This window comes from Chiloscyllium plagiosum, chromosome 3, assembly GCF_004010195.1.
Source record: "Chiloscyllium plagiosum isolate BGI_BamShark_2017 chromosome 3, ASM401019v2, whole genome shotgun sequence".
NCBI lineage: Eukaryota > Metazoa > Chordata > Chondrichthyes > Orectolobiformes > Hemiscylliidae > Chiloscyllium > Chiloscyllium plagiosum.
The window spans coordinates 107,986,803-108,011,640 of record NC_057712.1 but is presented as its reverse complement, the minus strand read 5'-3'; the positions used below and the strand labels follow the sequence as shown (position 1 = coordinate 108,011,640).

Below are 24,838 nucleotides of genomic sequence, written 5' to 3'. Positions count from 1 at the left end.
GTTTGGAGGTGGCGGAAATGACGGCGGATGATACGTTGTACATGGAGGTTGGTGGGGTGGTAGGTGAGGACCAGTGGGGTTCTGTCCCGGTGGCGTTTGGTGGGGCGGGGCTCAAGGACGGAGGAGCGGGAAGTGGAAGAGATGCGGTGGAGGGCATCGTCGACTACGTCTGGCGGGAAATTGTGGTCCTTTAAGAAGGAGGCCATCTGGGTAATACGGTTTTGAAACTGGTCCTCCTGGGAGCAGATGTGGCGGAGACGAAGGAATTGGGAATATGGGATGGCGTTTTTACAGGGGGCAGGGTGGGAGGAGGTGTAGTCTAGGTAGCTGTGGGAGTCAGTCGGTTTATAGTAAATGCCCGTGTCGATTCGGTCACCCGAGATAGAAATGGAAAGGTCTAGGAAGGGGAGGGAGGAGTCTGAGACGATCCAGGTGAATTTGAGGTCGGGGTGGAAGGTGTTGGTAAAGTGGATGAACTGTTCAACCTCCTCGTGGGAGCACGAGGCAGCGCCGATACAGTCATCGATGTAGCGGAGGAAAAGGTAGGGGGTGGTGCCAGTGTAGCTGCGTGTAGAATGGTAACTTGGTCATGGATGCTTGATATAAGGACCTTGCACCCAACAAACTCAGGTAAAGGAGGAGTGAAAGTTGATGAACAAAGTCTGCGATAAAAAACTTATGCCCTTTTTGCAAGTGGAATTAGAAGATGAATGGGTGAATCAAAGAAGGGAATTGAGGTGGTAACGTGGCGAGCCAACCAGCATAGTGATGACCTGAAGTACAGGCTGAAAGAAGCAGCATGTATTTTCTTTTTTTAAATTTGCTTATGCAACTTACCTGTGGTTACTGGAAGTACATTGTTAACCAAATGATGATAACTGTGCTGAAGGGTAATTTATCTTTTTTTTTGCTTAAGGAAAATCAAGGTTTGATTGTCTTATCAATTGGCACAAATTGTAAAAACACAAAAGGGGAGTGAGAATGGTATCTTCAGATGCTTGACTAGAGAAACTGGTGGTGTTTTTTTTTTCTAGAACTGAAGGTTAAAGGAGACGAAATGGAAATCTTCAAAGTCATAAAGGGTTTTGGTATTGAAAATCAATTTGTTTCCGGTGGTAGAAGTGTTAGTAATCAGAGGACATAAATTTCAGACGAAGCAGATGTGAAATGTTAACTGTTTTTGTGCAATAACTTGTGATCAGGAAAGCACTCCTTAAAAGAATGAAGAAAATACATTTAATAATTTTTGAAAGGTAATTTAACAGATTTTTGACGTATATGAATTCCATGGAATCACACAGTACAGAAGTTGTCTTGTGGCTCATTCAGTCTGTACCACCTAACTATGCTAAATTGACTTTTCAACGCAAGGTCCCTGGTTTGAATAGATGTTTTGAAGTGCTCATCCATTTTTTTTTTAAAAGGGTTGTGAAGTTACCTGCCTCAACTATCCTCCCAGGTAGAACATTCCAACCCCTGCCCAAAGTGTCTGAGTGGAAACCCCTCTCAATCTCCTGCCTTCCCCTTTAAAAGTGTCCCTCTTGTTACTGACCCTTCAACGAAGGGGAACAGCTACTTTCTCTCCACTCTGTCCACATTCCTTATAATCTTATGTAGCTCCATCAGGTGTCCCCTCAACCTTTTATGCTCCAAAGAAGAAAACTTGTGCTTATCTAGCCTCTCTTCAAAGCCAAAGTATTCAATCCTTGGCAAAATCCTGGTGTATCTCCTCTGTTTCTCCTCACGTAAATTCCCATCTTTCCTATAGTGCAGTGACCACAATTATGTACAACACTACAGCTGTGGCCTAACCAAAGGTTTTGTATCGTGCTTCAACGGTAAGTGTCCCATGTGACACTTAACCACCTTATTACCGCAAGCATATTTACTATCAGCACCCTGCCCTCCCTCATATATACCCACTTACTCACCTTGTCTGCCTTATTCTTACTCTCTGTCTGCCTTCCTCCTCCCTCCGTGACAAGTAAAAGTACAGGTTTGAAAAATATAGGGAAATTCTGCTACTTAATTTAAAATGAGACTGTTGAATTTAAGCTTGAAAAAAAATGTATCCTGGCTGAGCTGCAGCATTTGGTGAGCTGGGAAGAATTCTTGCCTTTCAATAGCCACGTGACTATGAATTTATAATACCTCCATGGAAAGTCGACTTGAATTGCATCAGAAGCAGGAAGGCAGCAGAATCTGAATACACGTGATATTTGTAACAAAATGAATGAGTTATTCGTACTGATAGAAATCAAGATAACTATTGGCGGTATGGTGGAGGGCTTCGTATGTCACTTCAGAACAGTCTTCGGAGCCAGTGACAGTATACTACACAATGAACAGCATTGCATAAGTACTGCAACTTTTTAACTGAAAGTGTCATGGCAGTATTTAACTGGTGTTGCCTCCATTGGCTGGGGCATCAGTTTAACTCATTCAAAGGACATAAGCTGCTCATTACTGGTAAATCAGGCCACCCTTTTTAAGGATCATCATTAATTTTATATTTTATACAAATACACACACGCTACCTAGTTGTGAAGCTAAAAATCACTCAACACCAAGTTGTAGTCTGACAGGTTTATTTCTAAGCACTAGCTTTTGGAGCGCTGCTACAGAAGGAGCAGAAGTCCAAAAGCTAATGTTTCCAAATAAGCCTGTTGGGCTATAACCTGCTGTTGTGATTTTTAATTTTGTCCACCCCAGTCCAACATCAGCTCCACTATATCATTGATAGAAATGAAGGTGTATGACCGGATAACTATTAGCAGTATGGTGGAGGATGACAGAGGCTTTAAATATTGAAGATTACTTGACATTCAGAGAAACAGGGAAACTGGGCAAAGCTGGTGGGATCTTTCAAATGTGGTATACTTGGTTTTGCAAATGACACTTGATAACCTGCTCCATCAAAGGTTGCTGCACATAAGACCATCAGCTGCAAGGGAGTCGTAAATTAGTATGAATGAAGATTTGGTTAGCTAACAGGAAGTGCAGATTAGGGATAAATGGGTCTTAATTAGAATTGGAATCCCCACAGTGAGGAAACAGGCCCTTCGGTTCAACAAGTCTACATCAACCCTCTCAAGAGTAACCCACCCAGACCCATTCCCCTATCCTATATTTGCCCCATTACACTCCTGACCCTGCTGAGGACTGCCATGCCTAGTGACATAGGCCTTCTAGTGATGATTTCAAAAGGGCTTAGTCCCATTGATTGTTGGTTGCCCAGATGCTGTATAGTACTGTTGACCGGGCTTGTGGCCAGGGCACTCCCTCTGGGTGGTGCTTAGTGAATCTTTGTTTTATCATCTGGTTGGTTTGTTCCGCTCCCCCTGAAGTGGGGGTGATGAGGGCAGTGGAGGTCCGTTTAATGTTTAGCAACCTGCAAACTTCCGTGCATACAGCACCTATGAAGCATGTCCCTTGATCAGCATTTGTACTGGTCAGGACTCCCCACTGAGGAATGTGATCCTTATAACTAAAGTTTGTGTGTGATTGGCTGTGGCTCATCAGGTTGGAAAGGCTTCCACCCAACTGGAGAGTTTGTTGACGGTATCTAGGACTTCAGTATAGCCTCATCATTGTGAGAGGGATTTGGAATCAACTTGTAGGTATTAGAAAAGTCCTGCAGAAGCGGGGGGTCTCACTTGGGGCATAGCTATGATGGGTCTGGAGTTGCTCTTGCGGCAGGTCATGCAACAGTCTGCCACCACCTGTGCATGCCTTTTAAAACCCCGAGCTCACCAGCTCTTCTGGAATTGTGCTGTTGTTTGCTGCAGAGCCAAATGTCTCAATGAGTGGATCTATTGCCCTAAAAAGGAGCATTAATGAATTTAGGGCAATGATTTTGTTGTCTCTCTGTCGCTAGATTTTGACTTTGTACAGGTAAAGTCCTGCCTTAATCCAGGTCCATTTTTTCCTCTCTCAGCACTGACTCTGCATATCCTTTAGATTAGGTTTTTTTTTAGGTTAGATTCCCTACAGTGTGGAAACAGGCCATTTGGCCCAATAATTCGACCCTCCAAAAGCAATCCATCCAGAACCATCCCCTTACATTTACCCTTGACTAATGCACCTAACACTGTGGGCAAAGTAGCATGCTCAATTCACCTGACCTGCACATCTTTGGACTGTGGGAGGAAACCCATGCAGACATGGGAAAAATGTGCAAACTCTACACAGACAGTTGCCCGAGGCTGGAATTGAACCTGGATTCCTGGCACTGAGGCAGTAGTGCTAACCACTGAGCCACAGTGCCGTCCTGAAATCTTTAGGTCTTGTGTCAAAGTCCTGAGAGTTTTTAGTTTACACTTTAAGGTGGGTTCCAATGGAGGCTATTCTTGTGAGGCAGCCTCTCTGGCTGCTTGGCCAGCCAGAGCATTTTCTTGGGTTTCTATGGGATAATTGTATGGCTTCAAGTAGATTTCAGACTTTGTTCCCATTTCAGATAGGGGTACAGAACTGACTCAAAGGTAGAAGACAGAGGGTGGTGGTGGAGGCCTGTGACGAGTGGAGTACCACAAGGATCGGTGCTGGGTCCTCTACTTTTTGTCATTTACATGAATGATTTGGATGCGAGCATAAGAGGTATAGTTAGTAAGTTTGCAGATGACACCAAAATTGGAGGTGTAGTCGACAGCAAAGAGGGTTATCTCAGATTACAACAGGATCTGGACCAGATGGGCCAATGGGCTGAGAAGTGGCAGATGGAGGTTAATTCAGATAAATGTGAGGTGTTGCAAAACTTGGAAGTGTTCAGAAAAGATTTACAAGGATGTTGCCAGGGTTGGAGGATTTGAGCTATAGGGAGAGGCTGAACGGGCTGGGGCTGTTTTCCCTGGAATGTCGGAGGCTGAGGGGTGAAGTTAAAGGTTTACAAAATTATGAGGGGCATGGACAAGATAAATAGGCAAAGTCTTTACCCTGGGGTCGGGGAGTCCAGAACTAGAGGGCATAGATTTAGGGTGAGAGGGGAAAGATATAAAAGAGACCTATGGGGCAATTTTTTCACGCAGAGGGTGGTACGTGTATGGAATGAGCTGCCAGAGGAAGTGGTGGAGGCTGGTACAATTGCAACATTTAAGAGGCATTTGGATGGGTATATGAATAGGAAGGGTTTGGAGGGATATGGGCAAGGTGCTGGCAGGTGGAACAAATTGGGTTGTGCTATCTAGTCGGTATGGATGGGTTGGACCGAAGCGTCTGTTTCCATGCTGTACATCTCTATGTCCTGCAGCTGTAAGGAATCCCCTCCTTTGCCAAGTGGCCCAAAATTGTGGGCTACTCCAAATGCATAATGGGAATCTATGTAGATTTTTGCCATCTGTCCCTTTTGCTATCTTGCAGGCGTCTGATTAGAGCACACAGCTTGGCCTGTTGGACTGATATTCTGACAAGTAGACTACTTTTTGCCACGACTTCAGGTAGAATGGTTACGACACAACCTGCTTTTCTTATAATTTTTCAACGGAAGAGAACCTGTCCGCACAAAGAATGAGATCTGGGTTCTGCAGAGGCTGTTCTGCTTGAGTTGGACCCATCTGGCTGCACTTACTTGCAATATTCTATTAGTTGACAGTAAGGCATATACTGTGTGGGAAACTTGACCAGTTTTGGTCGACATTACAGCCTAACTTGTGACTCCTGCTGCCCTCAAGCAACTTCCCCATTCCAGGGCTACTGCAATTAGTTTTGCTCAGTGGCATCCATGGGTCTTTGTAAACTTCCATGATTTTGCATCAGTTTGGCTGTCATGGATCCTTACTTTTCATTTACAAAAAGGCTAAATAGTTTTCCACATTTCCCAAAGCTGATGTCTAGAATAATACCTTTTTTTAGATTCCTAAAAGCCTCTTGTTGCTCTTCTGTGGGAGTGATAATCTTCTTTGATGCTCTCTTGCCCTTTAAGAGATTGTTCTGTGGTTGTGGTTGTGTTAGTTGTGTGTAGGAATCAATCTAATTCCTGTTAAAGTTACTCAGTCCTAAAAAGGATCCGAGCTCCTGGATAGTAGTGGGCTCTTGGGCCTTCCAAATTGCGTAGTTCTGTTTTGAGTAAGTTCTCTTTTTTTTTTCGCTTCTGAAATCTTCTGCCCTATATACACACCACCTTCCTGAAACACTTTTGAGCCTTGTTAAAATGGGCTTTATGTCCTCGGGAGTGCAAGTGGTCCAGTAGAATTCACGGATCCTCTTCCTGCTGTTCCTCTGTATTCGAGGCGAGTAGAATATCATCCACATACTAAATAACTATAAAAGACAAACCAGTAATTAGAGTCATATAGTCATGGAGTCCTACAGCACAGAGACAGGCCTTTAGGCCCAAACAGGTTCATGCTGACCAAAATGTCCATCCACACTAATCCCATTTCCCTGGATATGGCCCATATCCTTTTAAACGTTTCCCATCCATGTATTTGTCGGAATGCCTTTTAAATGTTGTTAATGTACTTGCCTCAACCACTTCTGCTGGCAGCTCATTCCAAATGTGTACCACCCTCTGTGTTTTAAAACAAAAAGTTGCCGCTCAGGTTTTCTTTTATCCTTTGCTCTCAAACCTTAAACTGATGCCCTCTAGTCCTCGATTCCCCAACCCTGGGGAAAAAGACTTGAGTGCATTCACCCTATCCATGCCTCTCATAGAAATATATGATTATCAGATGCCCCCTCAGTCTCTGGAACCGTAAAGGAAAAAAACCCAGCTTTTCATAAATGATTATGCAGGACCTAGTGAAATACAATAGAACTGCTACGGTAACCACTGTTCCTGGACAGTGAAGGCAAACTTCAGGCCAAGGTGCCGACCAGAATCCTTTGGCCGTATCTAACACAGAAGTATTTATATTCTGGTGTGAGGGCATTAAAACTAGTAGTGGGATCTGTGACCAAAGGAGTTTTTTGATCGATCGGGCATTTGTTGGCCTTTCTATAGGCAATGGCCAAGTGCCAAGTTGCATCAGGTTTTCACACCGGCCATATGGGTCTGTTGGAGGAGCTGTGTGTTTTCACCAATATGCCTTGTTCTTCCAGTTGTCGGATGACTGCAAGATTCCTGCAGTTGAGGCTGGGGTAATGGAGTATTGTTTGGTACATGGAAGGATGACTCTGGTGATTGATGCTGGTTCCATCTGGAACAAGCCGCAATAGCTCTTATTCTTCGCCTAGATTTGATGGTCTCTGAACTCTTTTCTTTTTCATACGTCTTATGGACCAGGTCACTTTATCATCCTCAGTGCAAAGAGGAATTTACCTGGGTCAGAATGTCCATTCCCAAGAGAGCTTGTACCACTGGTCCTACCCAAGCTGTGTCTTCAATTCAATGAGCACTGGGAAGTTCTTTTAATAGTGAGACCTTCGTCTTCTACTCCGCGTGCTGTTTGTATTTTCCTGTCCAAGGGTAGCAATTTTCCATAAATGATAAAAATGTTGATTCTGCTCCCGTATCCAAAAGACAGTTTATGTCTTGGTTGCTTATCCTCATAAGGATATAAATTCTGTCCTCTCATGTTGTACTTGAGCTATCAGGTACGCTGAGGGAGAGGGCGGGGGTCCTCTTTTTTTTTTGTGTGTTCAACGTTTCCTACTATAGTCCATGGTCATATTCTTGATCCTGTCTATAACTACTGTTCTCAGGTGGTTTGATCCTGGTTCAGAGTTGCCTTGTGGCCCACCCTGGTGGTTTAATTACTTGGTCCTGCAAGTCTTCACCTAATACCCTCCTTTGCCGCAATAGTAGTATTTGCCAGGGGGCCTTCCCAGCAGTTGTTTCACCATTGGTTTTCTCCTTGTGGTCTGCATTGCTCTCATGTCCCTGTCCAGCCAACTGCATCAAGAGGCCAGATTTTCCACTGTCACTAGTCATCCTCCCAGGCGTGATGCGCGACTTGCAGCATTTTGGCTAATTCTGGCTTCAGCCCTGCCACGAAGACAGCCTTTAGTAGGCTCTCACTATTGTTGTCCAGGTCATTAGATTCCCTAATGTCAAATACCGAGTAAGCTGACCATGCCACCTTAAACTCTCAATAATCAAATGGATCCTCATTTGTTTTCTGTGTACATGCCATTAGTCTCCACCCTTAATTACTTTGTCCAATTTTGCAATTTAATTATTACCACCTATCTAATCCCAGAGCTCTGGCGAGATTTGTAATCCATGGAACATAATATTTCTGTTTGAGTCCGGCAAAACATAGTTTGTTCATTCTTTAAGATGATCCACTTTTTTTTTATAAAGTTACTTGATAAGCCATTCTAGATATTTGATCTATCTCTATGTAAATTTGTTCAAATTTGAAATTCTGTTTACTCAAAGTCACTGACAATTTTTATGCACTGAAACCACTGAGACTGGTTTGTGCACTCAATTTTTATTTGAAACTTTTTCCCTAATGCTTTTCGTAGTTGGTGAATCTATGACTACTTCAGAACTGATATGTATGATCTGAAGAATCTTCACTAAAACCAACGAGTCATATTGTAACAGATTGATTAAATAATTTGAGGGATTCACTAATTAGCGTGCAATGTTCTTATCTGTATTTTTATCTGTAAATAACTGCAGCTGCATATTCTATCTCAGTTCAGTAACAGTGAGTCTACTGAGCTGCTATTGTTCTATTTATGAAGACTACATTAAGCAAATATCTTTTGCTAACTTGAATTACTATCAGCCAGTATCTGCTGCACTAACTATGGGCAGTCTATGGCCATTCTGTGCTGTTCAGTCAAGGGCAGCCCTGGTTTTAAGAAACAGGTAGAGAATGGAGTTGAGGTAACAACCAGATGTGCATTATTCTTTATAGAGTGATGACGCTGAAGGGGTGAATGACCTATCTGTACTGCTATGTTCCAAGAGAAAAGAACGGAGTTGATTTGATACAGAGTACATTTATTAGTTGTAAATTTTTAAGTTGACTAATTTATTTATCAATCTTTTGCAGTCATGGTCAAAGAGATACAGCGCAAATTTTGATTTCAAGGGGAGCCAAATACTTAGCTGACAAAAATGGTGTTACTCCACTGGATCTCTGTGTACAGGTACAACTTTGGTTCTGGTATTATGACTTAGAAAATGTTCTTGGCTCCTTTTTTTGCATCCAAAGGAGGAATAGAAAGTTTGTTCTAGACTAAACAAAGCTTATTTTTCTGGAGTAGAATGAATTCTGTTGGGTATATTTGTAATGAATTTGAATTCTGAAATAACTGGCGGAGGAGTTTTCAAATCTTTGTCCATCTCTCACTAGCAATTTCACATTACCTATTGGAATAAATTATATATGTACAATTTGTTCTGGGTAGATCAGGCAACCTGATTGTGATTTCATTTTCTGCTCTTCACTACAGAACCTTTTCAATGAAAGAGCTTCTCCTTGTTTTGGTGTGTTTTCCAGTGTATGTAACAAGCTTGATAATATATAAACATTGCATTATTCTTTGTCCCTTCTTTCTTTAGAATCCCCAGACCGTCCCCCCCACCCCACTTTGCCTCTTTTCTCTACTTGAACATCTTATTGGTAATAAAGATCCCATTCCACAGTAAAATCTGTATGTATTTTTTAATTCGTTCATGGGGTATGGGTGTCAGTGATGAGGCCAGCATTTATTGCCCAAGCCTAATTGCTTAGAGGGCATTTTGAGAGTCTGATACATTGCTGTGTGTCTGCAGGCAGGACAGACTAATACAACAGTTTCTTCCCGAAAGGACATTAGTGAAACATTTGGGTTTGTAGATATATGATTACATGGTCATCTATGAGAATAACTATTTTTATTCCAGATGTTGTGTATTGAATTCAAATTTCACCATGTGCCATGTTGAGATTGCATCCGGTGTCCCCAGAACAATAGCGTTCTCAATTCCCAGTGACTTTACCACTGCCCCATGCAATTCCCCATCTCCAGTTTTCAGCCCATTTTTGGCGAGATTGTTTAATACTGCTGTACATTATCTTTTGTTTCAAAGATTTCACCCAAACTCTGGTTGAGAAAGTGAACCAATGTTCTTTTTTTGGTTTTTCTAAAATTCATTCATAACATGATTGTCGTGGCTATGCCAGCATTTATTACTATCCCTAGTTACTCTTGTGATGGTGAGTTGCATCTTGAACTGCTGTATTCCATGTGTAGTAGGTAGACCCACGATCCTGTTAGGGAGGGAGTTCTAGGATTTTGTTCCAATGACACTGAAGGATATGTTTCCAACTCAGGATGACGAATGGCTTGGAGGGCAGCTTGGAGGGCAACTTGCAGATTGTGATGTTCTCATGTATCTGCCACCCTTGACCTTCTAGATGGTTGAGGTCATGACATTTAAAAGTTGCTGTCCAAGAAGTCTTGTTGAATGTCTGCAGTGCATCTTGAATGCATTGCTGCTACTGAGGTTTGGTGGAGAGAATGAATGTTTATAGGTGTGGTGCCAATCAAATGGGCTGCTTTGCCCTTTGATGACTTTATGTGCCATTCAGTTCATTGTATATACAGTACAGCATCAGGCCATTCATCCCAACTCTTCCATGCTAGTATTTACATTTCTAAGAACTGGGCGGCACGGTGGCACAGTGGTTAGCACTGCTGCCTCACCGTGCCAGAGACCTGGGTTCAGTTCCTGCCTCGGACTACTGTCTGTGTGGAGTTTGCACGTTCTCCCCATGTCTGCGTGGGTTTCCTCCGGGTGTTCCGGTTTCCTCCCACAGTCCAAAAATGTCCAGGTTAGGTGAATTGGCCATGCTAAATTGCCCGTAGTGTTAGGTGAAGGGGTAAATGTAGGGGAATGGGTCTGGGTGGGTTGTGCTTCAGCGGGTCGGTGTGGACTTGTTGGGCCGAAGGGCCTGTTTCCACACTGAGAAATCTAATCTAATCTAAAACTAAATTCCCCGTCTTTCTTAGAATCATAATATTTCAAAGTACAGAAGAGTCCCTTTGGCCCATTGAACCTGTACCGATTTAATAACTAAATCTACAGTACTACCACTTTCTGGTACTTGGTCAATAGAATAATGTGACATTTCAAGTGCACATCCAAGTAATTTTTAAAGTTTGTGAGGTTTCGTCCCAACCTGTTAAAAATTCTATCCACCCAAGTAATAAATTCCAGATTCACATCAACTTCTGGGTGACAATAATTTCCTCAATTCCCTTCTAAACCTTCTGCCTTTCACCTTAAAATTATGCCACTTTGTATTTGACTCTTCAAATACAGAGAATAGCTGCTTTCTATCTATCCTTTTTCATTCCCCTCATTGTGTTCCCTACCCTCGGCCTCTTTTGCTTATCTAGACTCTTCATAGCTGAACTACTCACAGCCTTCCCAAACTTTACCATCTACCCCCACATTTTCTTCTACATCATTCGTATTCATATCGTGATCAAAAATGAAATCAGCGCTGACCCCTGTGACCCACCTTCTATCCAGGTCTTCTATCACCATGACCCTTTGTCCCCCAGCAACTAAGGCAATTTTGGATCCAACTTTCCCTGGATCCCATGTACTTTTACTTTCTTTATCGGTCTCTCATGTGGAATCTTTTACAAGTTTTTGCCGAAATCCTATAAACTATAAATTGCACTACTCTCATTTACACATGGTTGTGTCCTTGAAAGTTTCGATCAAATTAATCTAATACATCTCAGTCAGGTCTCCTCTCAGCCCTCTCTGTTTCAAAGGAAACAACCTGAGCTTCATCTAAATCAGTGTTTATTGTGTCCTTCAATTTTGTCTTCCGTCATTTCAACCGCACAAAGGGTGAAGATGTTTCTTCCTAACTTTTGTAAAGACTTGGGTATGAGATATTTGTGGCAAATTTTTATTTTAAATTTTAGTTTGGAAATTGAATACTATATTTTAACAGTTTAAACAAAATAAAACAGAATTGCGGATGCTGAAGATCTGAAGCAAAACAAATTTTCTGGTGAAACTCGGGTCTGGCAGAAACTCAGGTCTGGCAGCATCCACATTATAGAACGAATGCAATAGCAGAGGAGATTTACAGGAATGTAGCCTGGGTTGGAGAGTTTGAAAGATTGGATTTTTTTCCTTGAAGAAGAGGAGACTGAGGTTCATAGATATGGTACATGGGAAGAAACATTTCTCCCTGGTGAAGGGGTCTGCGACAATGGGGAAGTACATTTAAAGCAAGGGATAGAAAGTTAGAGGAGATGTGAGGAAACGTTTTTTTTACACCAGAGGGTGGTGTAAATATGGAACTTCACTGCCTGTAAAGGTGGTAGAGGCTGAAACTCATGTATTTAAGAGGTTTTTAGATTGACATTTGTGATGCCAAGGTATGTAAGGATATCGGCCAAATGCTGGAAATTGGGGATTAGAATAGTTAGGTTTTTTTTTGACTGGTGCAGACTGGCTGGGTTGTTCTGTGCTGTATACTTTTATGATGCTATCTACCTTCCTGGCATCTCACTCCATCAGGACTTCATTCCATTCTCTTTGCAGTTTTCTCTGACTCCATTTTGAGCCCTCCTCTTCAAACTGTGTTTAATTGCTGCTTACTATTTGCACTCTAAGATCTTTCATCTTACTTTCAGTTAGGAAATGCGAGCATTGTGAAGTTTTGCTCCAAAATTTTTGTCATCTTAGTTAAATAACCTAAGCTGACAGACGCTAGGATGGAGTAGGGACTGAGAGTCATTGTAGACTTGTTGGACTGCATGGCCTGTTTCTACACAATAGGGATTCTATAATTCCTTATAATGCAAAATTCGGGTCAATAATTTTCACCTGAATGAATGCTCTTCAAAACAACAAGCAGTGTCACCAAGCAGGAATAAGACTTAACTGAACAACGAATCGCAAACAGCTTTATGGTGTTAAGTTCTCATATGTACTTTCTTTTTTTTCCTTTTAAATGTTACTTTGTACACATACTACATATACCTCAACAGATGTCATTGCCAACTCTTATTAGGTGATAACGAGGGGAGGTGATGAGCCTGATGATAGGGGGTGTGGTTTGATGGGTAGTGGGAAGCATAGTATGGAAGCATTACTCCTGGGCAGTAGCCAGCATGGCTAAGTAGTACTGGTGAGCATGATCAGGAGTGCTGAGGGGTGGGTTGAGAAGATCTGGTCAGCATGATGGCATTGGAGGTGGGGATGGGGTTGGTTTCTTGGAGTGAAGGTTGTATAGTTTGGAGGATGTTAGCTCCATTTAAAAACCCAGTGCCAATCAATAAACAGCAAAACAACCTCAAGGAATACAATATAAGTTTGACAAGGTTCCTCAGGATAGACTGATTTAGCAAGGCTCGATCTCGAGGAATACTGGGAGAATTAACCATTTGAATGCAGAACCAGCTCAAAGATGGAAGACAGTGGGGTGTTGGGGGGTTGCCTTTCATACTGGAGGCCTATGACCAGCGTGTGTCACAAGGATCGGAGTTGGGTACACTGCTTTTCGTTATTTATATAAATGATTTGGATGTGAACGTAGGAGGTATGGTTAGTAAGCTTGCAGACACCAAAATTGGAGGTGTAGTGGACAGCGAAGAAGGTTACCTCAGATTACAATGGGATCTTGATCAAATGGGCCAAGGAGTGGCAGATGGAGTTTAATTTAGATAAATGAGGTACTGCATTTTGAAAAGGCAAATCCGGTTAGGACTTGTACATTTAATGGTAAGGTCCTGGGGAGTGTTGCTGAACAGAGACCTTGGAGGGCAGGTTCACAGTTTCTTGAAAGTGGAGTCGCAGATAGATGGATAGTAAAAGAGGCATTTGGTATGCTTTCCTCCATTAATCAGAGCATTGAGTATAGGAGCTGGGAGGTCATGTTGCGGCTGTACATGGAATAGGTTAGGCCACTTTTGGAATATTGCATGCATTTCTGGTCTCCCTCCTATCGGAAGAATATTAAACTTGAAAGAGTTCAAAAAAGACTTACAAGGATGTTGCCAGGGTTGAAGGATTTGACTTCGAGGAAGAGGCTGAATAGGCTGTTTTCTCTGGAGCGTCAGAGACTGAGGGGTGACCTTTATAGAGGTTTATAAAATCATGAGGGGCATGGATTGGATAAATAGACAAGGTCTTTTCCCTGGAATGGGAGAGTCCAGAACCAGAGGGCATAAGTTTAGGGTGAGAGGGGAAAGATATAAAAGAGACCTATGGGGCAACTTTTTCACGCAGAGGGTGGTGCATGTATGGAATGAGCTGTCAGAGGAAGTGATGGATGTTGGTACAATTACAATATTTAAAAGGCATCTGGATGGGTATATGAACAGGAAAGGTTCAATATGGACCAAAATGGTGATTGGCAGTTTGGAAGATCTTGGCCATTGTATGCTATCAAGTTGATTGGGCATGGATAATAAAGCACATCTGTTTTAAAAAAAAAACAAGTAACTTTGCTATGTTTCTAATATGTTGGAAAGCACCGCAGGTACCCTTTTCCACACAAGAACTATTTTTTGATTGGTTCACAGAAATGCTTTCTAGAACATTCTCACTTCCCGTCTTGTGAGAAGAACATCAGGCATAAGTTTAATCTGTCCCATAGGTGTTGCTGAATTCCTTTTAACCTGCTTTATAGTTTTAAGCAGTGAAGGATTCAATGGTTCTGTAAACAAAATATAATCTTTTGTTTATTTCATTGTCTGGTCACCTTTGTTAATCAGATGTGATTTCTTGTAATTATTCTGCTTGTTTAGGGAGGCTATGGAGAGACGTGTGAAGTTTTGATCCAGCACCATCCCAGACTCTTCCAAACACTGATTCAGATGACACAGAATGAAGATATCAAGGAGAACATGGTAATGTTCTTTGAACTTAATTCACTAGATCAGTTATGAATTTTAAAAGTATAGTTTTTAATACTACAGTGCAGAATAAAATATGAATATCGAATGATAGGCCAGAGGATTTTTGTCTATCATCCTGGTCCCATACATTATCAACATATGCATCTAAACACTGCATTATTACCTGGAAGGGGCACAAAAACCAATTTAAACCTCGGGCCAAAATCAGAAATTGCTAGAAAAACTCAGGTGGCTTGGCAGCATCTGAAGAAGAGTCACAGAACCCAAACTTTAAGTCTGCTTTCTCTCCATAGATATTGCCAGAGATTTTCCAACAATTTCTGATTTTGTTTCTGATTTCCAGCATTTATGGTTCTTGGTCCTTTTTTTAAAAAAGCTCAGGCCCATTGGGCAGGGGAATGAAATAGGGCATTCCTTTTACCCCAAACAAAAATATGGAGATGTAAACAAATCCATCAAGCCTCATCGTTCTTTGTATTGTCTGCCTTTTTTTTTCAGCCTGACAAGTTCAATTCTTGTCTAAAGAACTGCAACAAGATTGGTGCCAGCTGAACAAGGCAGTCACCTATTTCAAGAGTCTACTTTTCTGAAAACCTCAGTATCTGAATCTGAATTAATGCAACTTAAAATTGCAATTCCCTCAACATCTCTCACCTACAAGCATTAACTTAAGCTAGTTCTTAATTCAAGCACAAATGTTGTTGTCATCTTAATCATCTTTTCAACATGGGTCAAATTACTCTGACTTTTTTTGATGTGTTTTAAGTCCATCTGTTCTGAATTAGTCTCCTAGAATTTTTTAAGCCTCCACATCAGACACCATGTCAGGAGACTAATAGTTTTTCAGTGGAGTCATGACCAAGGTCTTGCACAAAAATAAATTACTCATAACAAAGCATTCTAAAATTGAGGCTTACCCAGATTGTTCAGAGCTATTATCAAATATAATTTGAAACTGTGCTACATGAAGATTTGAAAGAGCAGTGTAAAAAATTAGGAAAGAATAGGGACCGTATTGCAGAGCTTGGGGCCTAGATAGCTGAATCCATAACCAGTAGTGATGAAGTGATTAAACTTAGGGACACTCGGGTCAGAATTGGAACGCAGCATATCAAGGAGTATAGGGCTGGGAGAGGTTGCATAAATTAGAAGCAGTGAGCCGTGAGCCATGGAGTTGGTAGCTGAATGGAGCTTGGTACAAATTAGGTTATGAGCAACAGAGATTTGAATGAGCTTAACTTTTATGGAGAATGCAAGGCAGAAGGCTTAGGAATAGTCAAGTGAAGAAAAAACCCAGAAGTTACAGATGTGGATAAAGGTTCGACCAGGAAACTTTGCAAAAGTAGCAACCAAAATGGGCAATATTTGGGAAGGAGAAGTAGGTGGTTTTCGTAGTGGTCAATAGTGTGGTCAGAAGCACACCCAAGGGTCAAATATAACACCAAGGTTAAAGCTTAACTTGTTTATCTTTGGACAGTTGCCAAGAAGGGAAATTTATGCTGGGGACTGAAAACAGTGGCTTCAGTCTTCCCCATATATAGTTTGGCAATATTTCTGCTTGGACATGTTGAATAAGCAGTCCAAAGATGTGTAGACAGTGGGTGAGTCAAGCAGGTTGTGCTGGGCTAGTAGTGGACATCTTTAGTATATATGTAGAATTTGCTTTTGAATAAAATTACCAAGGGCAAAATAGTATGCTTTGTCTTAGTCAATTATCCTATATAAATAAATACTGTACAAGGCACTGTGTGCTTTAATTATGATATTATGACACTATTCGTGAATCTTCAGAAATCTACTTTCTAGAACATATTTCTTTATTTCCAGCTTCTTTTAATGCTAAAATGTGAACGCAAGTTGAGCGTAGTCCTTCATCTTCGGCTTAAAGTAGCATGCTACCAATCTGAACATCATTTCAGTCATGAGTCAAAATTCTCCCAAAATAACTAGATCTGCCTGCAGTGGCTGAACATTGGATCGTCTGCATGGGTTAGAATGGAAACAATCAATCTGCAAATTTGTCAATCATGTTTCCAGTGACTACATACAAAACATGAATAAAATTAGGGAAGAACAAAAGCTCTTCAAAACAAATGCCTATGGGTCACTGCTGGTAACCAGTCCTAAACCAGTGCAAATCAATTTATAATTACTTTCTTCTTACATTCTTCCATACAGACTTGTGTCCAGCTCAGTTGTTACCGTAATATCAGAGGCTTCCACCTTGTGTGTGGAACTTTTTTGTGTCTTTTATGAAAAGCTTAAACATATATGGTAGAACGCTTGGCAACATATTATGATGGCATTGCATAGTATATTACAAGACTTCATATGAACTGTAAATTGGTCTTATTGATCTGTGTAATTTTAAGCTTTTATTATGATCTCGTATTGCACATTTTTAAAGTCTTTTAGCGCTGAAAAAAATGAATTGTTTGCTCAAATCTTTAATGTTGACATTTGTAATACTTTTTTGAAATTTAAGTTTTTTAAAAAAAAAGGTAAAATCTAATTAATAACATTGAAAGTTAAATTTTTGGAAATGGAACTTCTGTGGGTGGTTATCCTGACAGTCATCCATCCCTTTCATATAATTTAGTTCCACATTCTTCAAGGGAAGAGAAGCCTCAAAATAACTTTAAAAGATACTGCAATTGTTCATTTGTAAAACCTTGCTACTGTTGTAGTTTAGCTTTCTTTTGCTCCTTTGTTTTTGTGTAATGAGGACATTTCTTTTGAATTAAGAGAAGAATAAATCTTCTGCTTAATAGTATGGATTTTGTAGAAATGGCCAAGATGCATCAGCATGAAAAGTCGCAAGCTAATTTTAATTTTGCATTCCCTACCACATTGTAGATAGCACTACTATTAGTCATTCATGTTGTGTATGATAGCCTTTTGAATAAGCATTTTAAGTTAGGTGTGGTTTATTTTGCATTTAGTTGCGGCAAGTCCTTGAGCACCTATGTCCGCAGAATGAAAGTCTGTATCAGAAGATCCTGATCAGTCTTGCTGAAGTTGCTACAACAAATGGTCACAAGTTGCTTAGGTAAGTTGACAACAGCAATGGAATCCAAACTAAGCGTGGACTCGAATTTCAGTCCCTTCAGCACAACTTCAGATCCTTTTAAAGGAAATTTGTTAGTGTAAAGTTAAATGTTAACATTAATTACTTAGTTCCTCCATTGGGAAGTAGCTAAATTTTTCTCATTTGATCAAGCCTCATGTGCAAGCTTGGGCCACTGATTCTTAAAATGTATTTTTGTGCTGGATGGTCAAACAATTATCCATTCTCCAGAGTAATGAAGAATCAAGGTTGGTTTACTTACCCTTCTGGCTGAAATTATTGTGATAAATGAAATTATGGTGTTGGGGTTTAATGAAGTATTAGTAAATATTTGCTGCAGAGTTGTCTGTGAATCATTGAATATTAAGGCTGACATTGAGCAAGAAAGTGATTTTTGTTTCATTGCCACCACCTCCGTCAGGAATACTCTGACAGACAACTGAATATGTAGTATTGTGAGGTTATTATGAGGGGTTTTTAATGCCAAATTATCTTTCAAACATGAATGAAATGGCCAAACTCGAGATTTAACAGTATTGCAGATATGTACAGGAATTTAAAAATTGGAAACAGCAAGGCTGACAGCATCTGTAGGGAGAAATCAGAGTTAAGGTTTTAAGTTCTGAAGAAGAATCGAAGACCTGAAATGTGAACTCTGATTTCTGTCCACAGATGCTGCCAGACTGTTGACTTTTTCCAGCAATTTCTAATTTTGTTTCTGATTTCCAGTTCTTTTGGTTGTTTATTGAGTACTTTTACTGTTTTGCAAAATAATTGTTGTATGTCAAAATATTAGATTTTACTTTTCCTCTGTCCTCAGTCTATCAAGCAACTATGAAGCACAGATGAAGAGTTTGTTGAAGATAGTGCGTATATTCTGTCATGTGTTTCGCATTGGCCCAACCTCTCCCAGTAATGGAAATGACATGGCTTACAATGGGAATAAAACACCGCGAAGCCAAGTTTTCAAGGTCTGAAAAATATATAATTTTATTAGGAACATTGAAGTAAAAGAGATGTATTTCACAAAGCATACAAACATTAATCAGGCAACTCTTGAAAGAGAAGTAGGTTTGGTTGACAGAGTATATTGACGTTTACAAAATCTGTTGCTTGTGTATCCTGCTTAAAATGAGAGAAATGTTGCTCCTGCTTTTATCTTGCATTCATCATAAATGTTAAAAAAAAAAAAGCCTAATTTCAAACGATCATAGCAATTTATATTGTAGGAGAAAAGGATGCTGATTATTGGGCATGTCAACAGTTATTTGCCAAAGCATTGCCATGGAGAAAGAGGTCATAGTTTCCCCATGCTTCTAGACAATGCAAGAATGAAGGTACTTGAATAGATTCCTTTTGTTTGGGGAAAATAAGGTCCTTTGCAAGGAATTAGTATGAATGCACGCTGCTTCTAAGAAGCATATATATGTAGTTTTATGAATTTGACTGAATATTTTAAATTGATTGTTAGTTTAGCTGTTAACACTTGGAATTATTCAGCATGCAGTGCCAAGGTCGAAATCGCAATTAGCAAAGACGTTTTGCTTTGGGGTTTGCAAGCTTGGGCTGGGTGATTACAGGAGAAAGTGAGGACTGCAGTTGCTGGAAATTAGAGTTGAAAATTGTGGTGCAGGGAAAGCACAGCAGACCTGGCAACATTCGAGGAGTGGTAGAATTGATGTTTAGGACATAAGCCCTTTAGGAATGAGTGATTTACAGTTAAGTCTGTTATGAACAGCCAAAGGAGAATGATGCTTGATTTTAATCAAAGCAAAATATTGCAGATGTTGGATGAAACTGATAGTAAATGCCAGCAAAACTGAACAGATCTCGTTGCATTTGTGGAGAGGGCAAGTCTTGTATGACTATTTTGAAGATGTCATATTAGACCTGAGACATTAACTCTGGATGTAGGTTTGCTCGCTGAGCTGGAAGGTTCATTTCCAGACGTTTTGTCACCCTACTAGGTAACATCTTCAGTGGGCCTCAGGTGAAGCACTGTACCTGATTCCTGATTTCTATTTATATGTTTGGGTTGGTGATGTTGTTTCCTGTTCTTTTTCTCAGGGGGTGGTAGATGGGGGTCGAACTCGATGTGTTTGTTGATAGAGTTCCAGTTGAAATGTCATGTTTCTAGGAATTCTTGTATGTGTCTCTGCTTGGCATGTCCTAAGATGAATGTGTTGTCCCAGTCGAAGTGGTGTCCTTCCATATCTGTATGTAACGATACTCGTGAGAGTGGGTCATGTCGTTTTGTGGCTAATTGGTGTTCATGTACCCTAGTGGCTAGTTTTCTGCTTGTTTGTCCAATGTAGTGTATTTGTTACAGTTCTTGCACAGTATTTTGTAAATGGCATTTAGTTTTGCTCCCTTCAAGTTCATTAGCTGCTGTTTTAGTGTGTTGGTGGCTTTGTGGGCTACCATGATGCCAAGGGGTCTGAGTAGTCTGGCAGTCATTTCCAGGATGTCTTTGAGGTAGGGGAGAGTGGTTAGGGTTTCTGGATGTGTTTTGTCTGCTTGTTTGGGTTTGTTGCTCAGAAATTGGTTCACCCCTTGGCATCATGGTAGCCCACAAACCAACCAATACACTAAAACAGCAGCTAATGAACTTGAAAGACCCTATACAGATAACAAGCAAAACAAAATACTGTGCAAGAACTGTAACAAACACTACATTGGACAAACAGGCAGAAAACAAGCCACCAGGGTACATGAATGTCAGCTAACCATAAAATGACATGATCCGCTCTCACCAATATCCTTACATACAGATAAGGAAGGATACCACTTCGACTGGGACAACACATCCATCTTAGGACAAACCAAACAGAGACACGCATGGGAATTCCTAGAAGCATGGCATTCCAACTGGGACTCTATCAACAAACACATCGAGTTGGACCCCATCTACCACCCCCAGAGGAAAAAAAACAGGAAATGACATCACCAACCCAAAGAAACCCTAACACACAAATAAAAAGCAGGAATCATGTACCGTGCTTCGTCTGAGGCCCACTGAAGATGTTACCTAGTAGGGTGACGAAACGTCTGGTAATGAACCTTCCAGCTCAGCGAGCAAACTTGCATCCAGGAACTCAACCTGAGCTACAAATCTTCTCAAAACCCACTAACATTCACTGTTTGCCTCTGCACAAATGCAGCCAGATCTGCTGAATTTCTCCATCATTTTCAGTGATGTATGATTTGTTTAGCTAATCTTTAGGACGTGTAAATCGCATTTCAAATGCACTAAATTCACATGCAAGTCGCTTAATTTTTTATTGGAGCATCATTTTGGACTGATGGCAACATTGAGTGTGGAAAATAGCTCTTGGTTAAGACTTTGTCATTGAGAAATCAGTGTGAACTTGTCAGCCAATTAGTACTATTTTTTTCTAGCATAGGTATTATGATCATTCTTGTTTGTCTAGATTAATGCAAGATGAATTGCCTCCCTTTTCTGTACTTTATTTTTTCTCAGCTTTGAGCTGAAAATTCCCAAATCAGTTTATTGATTTCACAAGTGTTTTACTTTTTTTTAATGGATAAATGCCCTTTTCTGTTAATTTTTCAACTAAATTCTCTTAGAGTTCTTGGTAAAGGCAGAGGAAACTTTGAAGCAATTTCTCTTTTTAAGGATTTCTAATCCTTAGCTAATACTCAGCTTTTCTGTATATAATACCAGGCATGTTTTTCCCATTTTGATTCGATATGGAGAGCATAGACAACACTTGAGCTTTGTTGTATCTTTTATTTTTAGTCAGATTTTAATAATGCACTGAGACTTTGCTTACATCTATCAGTCTCCTCTCTGAAGCAGAACGTAAGTCCAAAGCTTGCCGGTTCAGAATTTTGAAGGAATGCAGCCGTGTCTGATGTCTGATTTTCAGATAGGCATAGAGATGTGCAGCGTGGAAACAGACCCTTCAGTCCATGGTGACCAGATATCCTAAATGAACATAGTCCTATTTGTTAGTATTTGGCCCATATCACACTCAACTCTTCCTATTGTATACCCATCCAGATGCCTTTTAAATGTTGTAGTTGTACCAGCCTCCACCATTTCCTCTGGCAGTTTATTCCGTAAACACACCATCCTCTGCATGAAACGTTTCCCGTTAGGTCCCTTTTCAAATCTTTCTCCTGTCACTGTAAACGTGTGTGTCATTTAGTTTTGGGCTCCCGTGCTGAGGGAAAAAGTCCTTGGCTATTCACCCTATCAATGTCCTCATTATTATGTAAACCTCTAAGATCATCCCTCTGACGCTCCACGGTTGATCACCCCAGAGTATTCAACCTCTCCCTATCGCTCAAACCTTCCAACTCTGGCAACATCCTTGTAAATCTTTTCTGAACCTGGTCAAGTTTCCCATAGTAGGGAGACCAGAATTGAATGCAGTATTTCAAAAGTGGCTAACCAGTGTCCTGCACAGCCATAACATGACCTCCTAACTCCTTAACTCTATGCACTGACCAATAAAGGTAACTGTACCAAGTGCCATTTTCACTACTGTCAACCTGCAACTCCACCTTCCAGGAACTATGAACCTGCACTCCAAGGTTCCTGTTCAGTAATGCATCCCAGGACGAGTATGCAAGTACTACCAAAATGATTTGCCCTACCAAATGTAGCACCTTACATTTATCTAAATTAAACTCCATCTGCCACTCCTCCACCTATCGGCTAATCAAGGTTCTGTTATACTTTGAGGTAACCTTCACTATCCACTGCAGCCCCAATTTTGGTGTAATCTGCAAATTTACTAAAGATGCCTCCTATATTCCCATCCAGGTCATTTATGTAAATGACAAGAAGCAGTGGACCCAGCACTGATTCCTGTGGCACACCACTGGTCACATAGAAGGTTAAACTGAAACCCCACCTGTCTTTTCAGGAGGACATATTCACACCACTATTTTAAAAAAAAGGGAAATTCTCTTGGCACTTGTGCTCACATTTACCTTGCAACCAATATCACTGAAAACAGATTAACTGGTCAGCATTTCATTTCTCTGGGGGAAAAAAAATGAAGCAGCCAATATGCACACAAGGTTCCAAACAATGTAACTAACTAAACGTCAGGAATACTAAGGTTTTTATAAACTCTGTGACATAAATTAATTTTCTACTCAAAAGCTTGGATTCAGTGGTAGAGAAAAAGGAAGACTTGTCTTTATATCTACTCGACATCCAATGAAATATTTCTTTAGAATCATAATTGCATTGTGCACAACAAACTTCCACAATAGCAATGTGTTAATGATAACCATTTTCATGATGTTATTTGGGGGATAACTATTGGCCAGGACTCTGGGGTTGACTCAACTGTTTAAAAAGTGTGGAATGTAATCTTTTACATCTGTGCGTAGGTAGACTGTAATAGGGGAGGTTTAACCCTCATTCCAAATGGCAATGCAGCACACCCTCCCTGACTGGTGTGTCAACCTTGATTTTTGTGTTGAAGACCTGCAAGTTCCTATCTAAGACACTCTCACTAGCCTGATGTGGCAATACACTGCTGCTCCTTCAGTGTTGTTAGGTCAAAACCTTGGGGCTTCCTCTGCAATAGCATTTTAGCTGTACCTACAGAAACGGATTGCGGAAATTCAAGAAGGCAGTTTGGGCAATTAATACTGGCCCAGCTCGCAATACCCACATCCATGGCTGAATAAAGAAAAGATGATTCTTGCTTGTTTCTGATTAATGCTCCGTTAGGTAGCTTCATAGAGCATGGGTGAAAAGATCTGGAGTTGGACGTATAGTGGTAATATAGGGGCTCTAGCTCAATATTCTGTCCACATCAGTTCAAATCTCACCATGTCGTCTGGTGGTATTCAAATTCAGAATTCAGATGTGGAATTAAAAGCTAGTCTCTGTAATAGTTATGTTTTTAAAGGTTCATCAGGTTTGCTAATGTTTTCTCCTAAAAGGAAAAAACATTTTCTGTCTTTACTTGGTCTGGTCAACATGTAATTCCAGCCTCTCAATCATGTCTCTTAATTGTCTTCTGACACGTTCAATGCAATCCATGGGTACTTGAAGATGGACAACAAGTGTTGCCTTGCCAATTATTCTTTGAGATGAGAGTGTCAAAAAACAGTAGTCCATTTATGTTCCTCTTTCTGCTCTGCCATTCTAGATCATGGCTGATCATTTAACTCAACACCACTTTCCCACGCTGTCCCATATCCCTTGATGTCGTTAGGATCTAGAAATTTGGTAAAGTCTGTCTTGACAAACTGAATGTTTTTAGCTTCCACAGCCCTTCTGTGTAGAGAATTTCAAAGAGTCCAAAGAACTTCCATCATATCTCATTTTGAATGTCTTGGTCCTTAATTCCGAGACTGTGTCTGTCTTTCTTTCCAGAACTCCCTCTCCTCTTCCCCAATCACACCCACCAAACATGCAGCAGAAGTATCTTTTATTCAGTTTGGTGTGACCCTTTTAAAGAATTTTACAAGTTTTAATATGATCACATTTCGTTATTCTTTTTGAGAATACAGCGATCTGTCCTCGTAGTACAGTCCCACCATCCTTGTAAATAGTCTGGTGAACCTCTACTGCATTCCTCCTATGGCAAGTATGTAGCGTCTTCAGCTGAAAGCTCCAAAATTGCACACAGTACTCACCAGTGTTTTCAATTGCATCGCACATAGAACATAGAAAAATAGAGCGCAGTACAGGCCCTTTGGCCCTCGATGTTGCGCCGATCCAAGCCCACTTAACCTACACTAGCCCGCTATCCTCCATATGCCTATCCAATGCCCGTTTAAATGCCCATAAAGAGGGAGAGTCCACCACTGCTACTGGCAGGGCATTCCATGACCTCACGACTCGCTGAGTAAAGAATCTACCCCTAACATCTGTCCTATCCCTACCACCCCTTAATTTAAAGCTATGCCCCCTCGTAATAGCTGACTCCATACATGGAAAAAGGTTCTCATGGTCAACCCTATCTAAACCCCTAATCATCTTGCACACCTCTATCAAGTCACCCC

At 40.8% G+C, this 24,838-nt stretch overlaps 1 protein-coding gene across 1 annotated transcript in view; it reads left to right on the top strand.

Annotated features, from left to right (window-relative positions):
- The window catches only part of hace1 (HECT domain and ankyrin repeat containing E3 ubiquitin protein ligase 1), a 68,317-nt gene that overhangs the window by 1,748 nt on the left and 41,731 nt on the right, over positions 1-24,838 (top strand). Inside the window, exons 2-5 of the mRNA XM_043687021.1 lie at positions 8,946-9,042; positions 14,662-14,763; positions 17,715-17,821; positions 18,660-18,810. Coding sequence (XP_043542956.1) covers positions 14,731-14,763; positions 17,715-17,821; positions 18,660-18,810 — 291 coding nt within the window. The 5' untranslated portion in view covers positions 8,946-9,042; positions 14,662-14,730. The remainder of the gene's footprint in view (positions 1-8,945; positions 9,043-14,661; positions 14,764-17,714; positions 17,822-18,659; positions 18,811-24,838) is intronic.